Source organism: Octopus bimaculoides, chromosome 15, assembly GCF_001194135.2.
Source record: "Octopus bimaculoides isolate UCB-OBI-ISO-001 chromosome 15, ASM119413v2, whole genome shotgun sequence".
In the NCBI taxonomy this organism is placed as follows: Eukaryota; Metazoa; Mollusca; class Cephalopoda; order Octopoda; family Octopodidae; genus Octopus; species Octopus bimaculoides.
This window is the reverse complement of record NC_068995.1, coordinates 50,992,556-51,002,782: the sequence shown is the minus strand read 5'-3', so window position 1 is coordinate 51,002,782 and position 10,227 is coordinate 50,992,556. Positions and strand designations below refer to the sequence as shown.

The window sequence follows — 10,227 nt, the reverse complement described above, 5'->3', positions numbered from 1 at the left end:
GGCATGTATACGGGACGAAGATGATGTTATTTATATACACACATACATGTGTCATTCTCTCTCTCTCTCTCTCAACATATATATACTTTTCTTCTATAGGCACAAGGCCTGAAATTGGGGGAGAGGGATAGTCAATTTCATCGACCCCAGTGCGTAACTGGTACTTATTTCATCGACCTCAAAAGGATGAAAGGCAAAGTCAACTTTGGTGGAATTTGAACTCAGAACATAGCAATGGGAAAAATACCGCTAAGCATTTCGTCCAGCGTGCTAATGACTCTGCCGGCTTGCCACTTTTCTCTATGTATATATATACATATATATATATATATATATATGGGAGAATATACGAAAAAACAACAACAGACGAGGACAGGTGGTGTAAATAACAAAAGGATATATATATATATATATATATATATATATATATATATATAGTAGAATAATAAAAAGAAAGTTCTTGGTATGTATATATATATATATATATATATACATACATACACATACATACACACAAATCAGGATACATAGATAAATAGAAAGATCACACACACACACACATATATCATTGATTAATGCTCATGGACTTTTTCATGCTTGCATGGATCAGACAATTTGTTGAGGGAGATTTTCTACAGCTGGATGTTCTTCCTGTTGCCAACCCTCACCTATTTCCAAGCAAAGTAATATATGTTTAGCAGCACTTTTAAGATGCTCCATATAAACTTATCAATTACAAATAAATCACTGGTCCAACAATTAGGTATACTGATATATTGATAAAGAGAGAGGGAGGTGATAAAAAAAAAAGGGGGGGGTTACAAATTGTTGGCATCACAACCAAATCTGAGAGAGAGAGAGAGAAACAAGGAGGAAGAAGAGAGAAACATATACTGTTCTTAACATAATGTGTTGGTGTGAGAGAGGAGAGCTATACCCTAGAGACATTTATAAGAAAGACACGAAGCGAGAAATTTTCATAACAGACATTATGTATAGATATGTCATTTGCTTTGGGAAGAATTTCTGAATGAAAGCTTGTTTGAACATTTTTATGTCCTGAAAGCCTACGGAGAAGGAAGATACATGGCTAGACAGTGGAATTACATCAAATGTCTTGTTATACTGAACTGTCCTTTATTTTTTTGTATTTGTCTTATGAGCAATGAATATGGCATTTGTGATGTCAAAATATCAATTGTTAACAATATCTATGTAAAATGGAATTGAAAATTGTATTGTAGTGACCCTTATTTCTATTCTTTTAACTGTTTAACTGTATCTATAATTGCCCTATGTGTGTGTGTGTGTGTACATATAGATATACGTGAGAGTGTGTGTATCTGTATAACTTTACCACAGCAAATTTGATCCACCTATCAATCTACCTATACACACACAAACAACGCTTGTATATGCACACACATACACACAGATACAGAAAGGAAATACACAATGATGTAAACAATCCAGCAAAAAACAAAAAAAAAAAGAATTCAATACAATGAAATAGAGAAAAATAAAATTCTGGAAGTTTCAGCTTAAATGAGTAACATTTCACACAAATCACATGCGTAATCAATTGTCGTCAAATACTTTTATGAGCCAAAAATATTAAAACCAAGGTTCAATTTTGGATTGAAAACCCCTATGCTATAGCTAAAGTCTACATGTAATCATCATAGTCATCGTTTTATGCCTGCTTTCCATGCTGGCATGGGTTGGACGGGTTGTCACATTCTGAGTCAGCTCCTATTCAGAGTCACTGCCTTCCGAGATGGTGTGGAGGACCATGACTTGCTATTCATATTTCATGTGTGGTGTGGCTTCTATGGCTGCATGTCCCTTTTGTCACCAACCACTTTACAGAGTGTATTGGATATATATTTTATCATGGCGCCATCACTGTGTGTGTGTGTGTATGTGTATGTGTTGCTATTATTATTATCATTATTATCGTTATTATTTGAAGCTGAAGCTTCTTGAATCGTTGCAGGCATTGTAAATGTAAGAAGTAATAAAATATACAGTCTATTTTATATGTATTGAGTACTTTTACATTTGCTGGTAAATACAAGCATTCATCAAGCCACACACACACACACACACACACACACACACACACACACACACTTCTATATTCGTTTCTTCTTTCTTTGAAAGAAGAATTTGTTTTGGTACAAAGGAAAGCAAAAATAAAACCAAAACATGACAAAAGGAGAGAAGGCAGATCAAACACTTTTTTTCTTCTTCTTCAAGTTGTTCTAGTTCTTAGTTACAACATATGCAACATGTAAATTCACTTTTTTCTTTCCCTTTCTCTTTCTTTCTCACACACATGGACAGTACTGCTGTCCATTCTTTGAGTGCACATACCCTCCTGTCTCTAGTAATACATGTCCTTCATATGATTACATGCAGCATATTCATAGCATTGAAGCACACACACACACACACACACACACACACACACACACACACACACACAATCAATTACTTTTCTATCGCCATGTTTTTGTTAGGTTTTTCCTGTGTAGCATTAAACACACAACCAGTCATATAGCATTCAATATTATACATAACACATTCACACACATATTTAAAAAAGAAAAAATTAATTTTGAGCACTCTTTTGACCCATAATTAAGTATAAAAAATGTAGAAATGTTTTATCTGTCTTCAAAAAATCATACATTCTTCTAATTGTTGAAAATTCCTTTTCTTTTAAGCAATGTTATTTTTGATTTTCTTTTTTTTTTTACAATTTATGCTATTCTCATATTAAAAAATAATTTTGTTGTTGTTACTGTTATTGTTGTCTGAGTCAACTTTTACTCAGATCAATACCTTTAATTACTCCATCAGGTAAACACCTGCTTTATATTGTTCACTATAGTTTAGTCAACACTTATCCTGTGAACATAGCCGTTATTGATAGCTGATATCAATGTGTCATTCACAGCCAACAAAACGCACGGCTATTGCACAGATATTCAAAGCAGTGTCAAAACAAACAATCTCGGTCACAATCCTTTCGGAGATAGTGTGTTGTTAACTTTGAGATTCTCTCTTCACAGTAGCAACAATAAGTTCCTGCAGTTCCAGTGATTCTTTCAGCTGTTTGCTAAGCTGGTTGTGCAATTCAAGTACTTCGTTATTCTCGAGTTCATAAGTGGATTTCGCTTCATTCAACAATCGCTGTAGATTTTCGGCCTTCACTGTAGCTTTCTCTTTATCAGAATCTATTTTCTGCAAAAGAAAACAAATGGAAAGGTTTTAATGACACAAAGATATTTACAGGTCAATTTACAGGTGTGGCTGTGTGGTAGGAAGCTTGCTTCCCAGTCACATGGTTCCGGGTTCAGTCCCACTGTGTGGCAACTTGGGCAAGTGTCTTCTGCTATAGCCTCAGGCCGACAAAAACCTTGCAAGTGGATTAGGTAGATGGAAACTGAAAGAAGCTATCTTGTGTGTGTGTGTGTGTGTGTGTGTGTGTATATATATATATATATATATATATATACATACAAAGTATGGGGGTTTAGTTTTGCCATCATCATAATATGAATAGCACTGATAAGTTATTGTCCGTTCAAGTGTTTGACGGAACTCCTTGTTTATCCCTAGTTTCTGTGGTGTTAAAAGAGTCAGAAGCAACCCTCATTCTGGACAAAATCTCAGGGTTTCACAGATGACCTTTGTCACAGTTTACAGCAACTTGCTGTCCCTACTCCATGGGACCTATTTCTAGACAGATTGGTTCATTAGAGAGTTAAGTCTCTTGGTCTAAGACTCAAACACAAAAGTTGGTAAACAACTTTTGACCACACAGCTGGTTGCCTGGTTAGCCTGAACCATTTTAGTTATGCATACTTGCCTTCTTTATCGACACAAAAGAAGTCACAAGAATTTGTTTAGATTTGTATTTAATTATTTTACCTGTATTTTAGCCTGGAGAATAGCATTTTCAGCTTCTGCATTTGATAATTCTTTAATACGTCGATGAAGATGTTCAATTTCCTGTGAAACAATGAAAAAGAAACTCATTAGACACATCATCAACATCATTGGTGCTCAACCTTTTTAATATCTGGGCCAGATCCAAAACCTGGACCTTTTTAGAGGGCCATACCAAAAAAAGTAAAACACAAATCAATTAAAGGAAAATTTATTATATTTATAGAGAGAAGACTGTCGGGGGCAGCCATAAGGATGCTTGAAGGCTACATGCAGCCCTGGGAGCTGTAGTTGATAACTACTAATCAACATTAACATCACCATTTTTGCATCCACTGGTAAGGGTTGGACAAGACTTCTTGGGGCGATATATTGTCACCAGCCCTTTACTTGTTTTTCAAGTAAAGTCCTTTATTTCACATCTTCATATGTTGTTGTGTAACTGGGAGACATGTACAAAGTCTCCTCTGAAGTACTGTCCATGCAAAGAGATGCACACACACACACACACAATATAGAATGTAGCCATTTTACCTGCATCTTGTTTGAAGAATCTAATTGCACCTGGTTTAAACGGGAAGTTACTTGTGACAGTTCTGCTTTTACTAAATTATTACTTTGTTCTGAAGACATTGGTAAAGATTCTAATTCTTGAACCTTTCAAAGAAAAGAAAATTTGAAAAAAAAAGAAAGAAAACAAAAAACTAATTAGATGAATGAAGAAAGAAAAGAAAAAAAAAAGATATAAATGTTAAGACAATTTAAATGTTTTGAAAGAATATTTTTTGAGACGTAGATATAAACAAGATTAATTCCAACCAACCATGATAGCAAATAAATATACAATATTGCCAAGAAAACAATAATTCCTTCAGATTTGGGCACAAAGCCAGGAATTTTTTTATTGGGAAGGGGTTAGTTGAGTATCTTGACCCCAGTGCTCAAATGGCATTTATTTCATTGATGAACGGAAAAGTCAACTTTGATAGTATTTGAACTCAAAAAGCTGGCAGAAATACTGTCAAACATTTTGTCTGGTACTATAAAGATTCTGCCAGCTTTCTGGCTTCTAATTCTTTCTAATATAGACACAAGGCCTGAACTGCTGGGGGAGGGGCCCAGTTGATTGCATTGGTTTCAGTGCTTAACTGATCCTTATTTTATCAACACTGAAAAGATGAAAGGCAAAGCTGACCTCAGCAGAATTTGATCTCAGGACATAATGAATCGGACAAAATGCCACTAAGCATTTTGTCGGAGAGGCAAACATGCTGCCAGTTTGCCACTTTAATTATAATAATTCTTTCTAATTTTGGTACAAGGCCAGCAGCCTTAGGACTTGACTGGACCTTTATTTTATCAACCCTGAAAGGTTGAAAGGCAAAGCTAACCTCAGTAGGAATTCAAACCAGAATATGAAGCATGAACTCAAAATGAAGTGGTTGGCGTTAGGAAGGGCATCCAGCTGTAGAAACTCTGCCAAATTTAGATTGGAGCCTGGTGTTGCCATCCGGTTTCACCAGTCCTCAGTCAAATCGTCCAACCCATGCTAGCATGGAAAGCGGACGTTAAACGATGATGATGATGATGATGAATACTGCTGCTGCTGCTGCTACTACTTGTAGTAATAATAATAATAATAATAATAATAATAATTTCTACTAACAGCACAAGGCCTGAAATTTTGGTGGGGGTGGGACTAACGACCCCAGTGCTCAGTGCTTTCCCAAATGTGCTAATGATTCTACTAGTTTGCAGGAAGAAGAAGAATTTTCTAATGTAGACACAAGACTAGCAATTTTGAAATGATGATGTAGTTCTAGATATACAAAAATTATAATGCAATGCCAAGACAAGGACAAACAAACAAACACACACACACGATGGTCTTCTTTCAGTTTCTGTCACCCAAAATCCATTTACAAGGCTTTGGTTGGCCCAGGGCCATAGTAGAAGATACTTGCCCAAGGTGCACCACAGTGGGACTGAACCATTGGAAAGCAGGCCTCTTAACCACACAGCCATTAGGTGGGAATCTTGTAAAGGTTCATTTGAGATAATTAGATAGAGTTAATTAGTCTGGAAGATTCTCTGAATAAACCAAATATTTTCTCCGTACCCGTTTTTTGAGTCGGGCATTTTCCTCTTTGTAAGCTGCTAGTTGTTTTTTCCATTCTTCAACATTTGCTGTGCTCTCTTGAAGGGCTGTCGTCAATCTTTGGTTGTTGGCTTTCAATGTCTGCAGCTCAATTTCCCATTTTTTGGTGTTTGTTGAACTAAAATAAAGAAACAGTAAACATCTGAAATACTAACCATTTTCCAAAACAGACAAAATAAAACAAGATAAGACAGACAGACAGACAAAATAAGACAAGCAGCAGAGAGACAAAGAGTACTAATACCAAACAGTTCTGCAAATTTTCTTCATTTTTATCTATATTCTACAAGTAAAAAGTTTCAGCTAACATGTGTAGTGGGAATATTCAGCAATCAGATCATTATATTTGATGTGGCGATTCACCAGAATATTACCCACATGATCAAAACAAATCTGATCAATCAATATTTTAATCTGGCTCCAACAATATTTTAATCTTTTCGTGTGTTTCTTTCAGAGCCTAGCCATCAGTGTAAATTCAGTGCACCTTAGCTACTTAGAGAGAGAGAGCACTGAGAAACAGCAGAGACGAGATGGCAGATAGATGGTGAAGCGATACAGACATCTGAATTAGTGCAGATTATAAGAGGTTCTGGACTATCAGTGAACAGAAAGTCAACGTGTGTGTGTGTGAAACACGCATGTATAGTTTCAAATTTTGGTACAAGGCCAGCTAGTTCAGGGGAATGGTTAAGTCAATTCCATTGACCCCAGTGCATAACTGGTACTTAACTTATTGACCTCCAAAGGACGAAAGTCAAAGTCAACCTCAGCGAACTTTGAACTCAGAACATGACAGATGAAATGCCATGGATGAAAACGACACAAAACATTTTGCTATTTTGCCCGGTATGCTAACGACTCTACCTGCTTACCACCTTACATGCATGCTTAATGATAACAACTTCCATACAAAACTTACCTTTGGGCTAATGCCAACTTTAACCTATCATTTTCATATTTCAAATGGGCTTCGGTGACATTTCCAGGAAGACTAGTAGCAGAACTGGAGAGAGATCCCCGTCGCTGGTCTTGTAGATTACTTGTACTGATCTGGAATAAGAAGAAATGGTAAATGAGCAATGAGATTTTTCTATTTGACACTTATGATTTAACTTAAATAATGAGATGTTATTTACAAAGAGATTCACTCGAGTCTTGTTTAAGATCTGTAAATAAGTTCTTGCATAGGTCTCACATTTATAAGTGCATGTGTGTGTGTGTTGTTGTTGTTGCTTAGCCACCATGTCATTGTGTAATCCTATGACCAAAGGCCTTCCATCTGCAGCTTTTGAGAAGTTGCAAACACACAGATTAGATCTCCTATCTCAAGACTCATAGGTTTCTTCCTCCCTTCTCTCTCTTCCTGTTACTAGTCTCTGAGGTCTTGCATAAATAAAAGTCTTCGTTGGGGGTTGGAGCTGCCCCTCCTCCTCTTACTAAGCTATACACTTCTCTGAGACACTGGAACAAAGTATAATCCTCAGACCTGTTGGGTCTTGTTGAACCATCCAACCCATCCAAGCATGGGAAAGTGGACATGAAATGATGAGGATTTAGAAGTGTGAAGATAACTTCAATAGAATCCATCTTTGAGAATATCTGAATTTGAAAATCCATATTTAACCTAGGTCTACAGGAAAACTTTGATAAGAATATATCTTTGGATATCTTCTTTCTAAAATTGTTGCTGTTGTCAATGTTGTTGCTAAGCATCAGTTAGTTTTGATTGAATAAATATGTGATTAAAGTGGTTCCATCCACAGCTATCCTGTTTTATTTTATCTAAAACGACATTATTCTTTGCTTCCTTCCCTTTTATTTTTGGTATGGTAAGGTGTGATCTGAGAGAGAACTGGCTGCTATTTTTAAAATGTCAAGCAACAATGTAGAGATTTCCTCATCCAAAACCTCACTGGGTTGTTTCATTCTAAAACTTGTTTCTTTTGGTGCGTTTTAAAAAGAGAAGAAAAATGCTCCTTGGACATTATAAAACTTTGTAAGGAGGGCATCCAGCCATAGAAACCAAGCCAAAACAGACAGCTGGAGCCTGGTGCAGCTCTCCAGCACCTGTCAAACCGTCCAACCCATGCCAGTATGGAAAACAGACATATGATGATGATGATGATGATGATGCTGTGTATTTTATTTTTGTACTGAATACACCGTATCTCTACATGTTGTAACATACAACTAAAAGGTATGGTAACAGGAAATGTATCCAAGCATCAAACACAACCTCAAAAGACGCATCCAATCCATGCCTGTGTGGAAGAGTAAAGAAAATTATGATGATGATGATGATGATGCTATGATAAGAAATGAGGAGGGAAGATTCTGGTTGTAAATCACCAACGAAATATAATAACTAATCAGTTTATTACCTGTTAATTAGTTTATTGTGAGGACAGTAAAAGTGATCTAATATCAATAGATTATCTTTCCTCTTTACGTCATACTACGTGCAGTTTCATTAACAAAAACACATTAGTTGTCCACTTCATCTGCTAAATTACAAGGTGTCTAATACCTAAAGTCAGATATGACAAACCTGAGCAGATTTTTATAATGACAGTTAATTACTTAATTACTTTATGGCTATGAGACTGAATTTACCTTCAGCTCATTACAATGTTAACGACCCTAACAACTTAAAATTGTAAAACACCCAAATAGACACTGTAAATAATTACTCAGGAGCACCAAATGCATGAAAAAACAATAGTCAAGTTAGTATTAACATATTTCATTCTTGAAGTATTAAAAAGCTAACTAGAGACAAATATACAGAGAGAAACAATGAAAGAAACAAGGTTTTTCAACGAGGACTGGAAATGCACAACCTTCCTTGTACGTCAGTCATCCACATTTAAAGACCCCACATCATGTCTAGACAAGAGTACAAGCACACTCATGAGTATCTGTGTGCATGAGTGTATGCGTGTGTGTATATATATATATATATATATATATATACACACAGTAGAACCTTGGTTTACAAACGCCTCTGATCACGAATAAATTGTGATTTATATATATATATATATAGATAATCGGTCATAATGTCTTACGTTTAAGATGATTCCCATGCTTTCCCTGATGAGAAGTTTACAATTTTAATATCAAAGATCCCTATGGATCACACAGGTTGTAATCCTTTAAAACATATGTAGGAATAAAGTATGCAATTATAACATGCGTTTTCTCCAATCCTTAAATTCTTAAATATACTCAAATACCCAAAATTTCAAGGAGTTCCTGCCTTAAAAACAGGAACTAAACCACAGTTATTTTGTGTTCTTTGCTACATTGGTTTCTATTAACCCATTTATTCTATCAGAAGAATTTTTATTCATTAAGATAGAAGAAATACACATAATTATATATATATATATATATATATATATATATATATATATATATATATATACATATACATATATATATATATAAAGCATGATTTATTTGTGATCAGAATTGTTTGAAAACTGAGGTACTACTGTGTATACACACACACACACAGTGGGTTTCTTTCAGTTTCTGCCAACCAGATCCAATCACAAGACTGTAGACGGCCTGAGGGCTATTGTAGAAGACATTTGCCCAAGGTGCCGCACAATGGGTCAGAACCCAAGACCACATAGTCAGGAAGCCAGCTTTTTAACCAAACAATCGCACATATTTATACAGACACACACATACACACGAGTGTGTGTATGTGTGTATACTCTTACAAAAGATGTTGATAAGATATATTTGTCTTTGAAAACCAGTATCAAAGCTCAGTGTAATGATGGTGCAAAGTGTGGTTTATTTGTTGTTATGTATTTGTCCCTCTATACAATATATTTTGGTGATATATATTCAATATTAGTAACAGGTAGTAATAAAACCTTCTCTATCTCCTCCCCCATCTCTCTCTCTCTCACACACATATACACAAGCATACATAGAGCTCCTACTCTTTCTCACAGTCTTCACATCTGCCCCCCCCCACCATCGCCACCCATACACACACACACACACACACACACCCAACCCCAGTCTCCCATGCAGAATGGAATTGATGAATAAGTGGAATGTGAAATTTATTGATATTCTTACTGTCCAGC

The 10,227-nt window shown here is 35.7% G+C and overlaps 1 protein-coding gene across 3 annotated transcripts in view; it reads right to left on the bottom strand.

Annotated features, from left to right (window-relative positions):
- Positions 1–1,115: 1,115 nt before the first annotated feature.
- The window catches only part of LOC106870788 (homer protein homolog 2), a 127,812-nt gene continuing 118,700 nt past the window's right edge, over positions 1,116–10,227 (bottom strand). For all 3 annotated transcript variants that reach the window (XM_014916989.2, XM_014916988.2, XM_014916990.2), the window contains exons 5-9: positions 7,038–7,168; positions 6,077–6,233; positions 4,492–4,614; positions 3,940–4,020; positions 1,116–3,249 (exon numbers count right to left, since the gene is read on the bottom strand). In XM_014916989.2, coding sequence (XP_014772475.1) covers positions 3,052–3,249; positions 3,940–4,020; positions 4,492–4,614; positions 6,077–6,233; positions 7,038–7,168 — 690 coding nt within the window. In that variant the 3' untranslated portion in view covers positions 1,116–3,051. The remainder of the gene's footprint in view (positions 3,250–3,939; positions 4,021–4,491; positions 4,615–6,076; positions 6,234–7,037; positions 7,169–10,227) is intronic.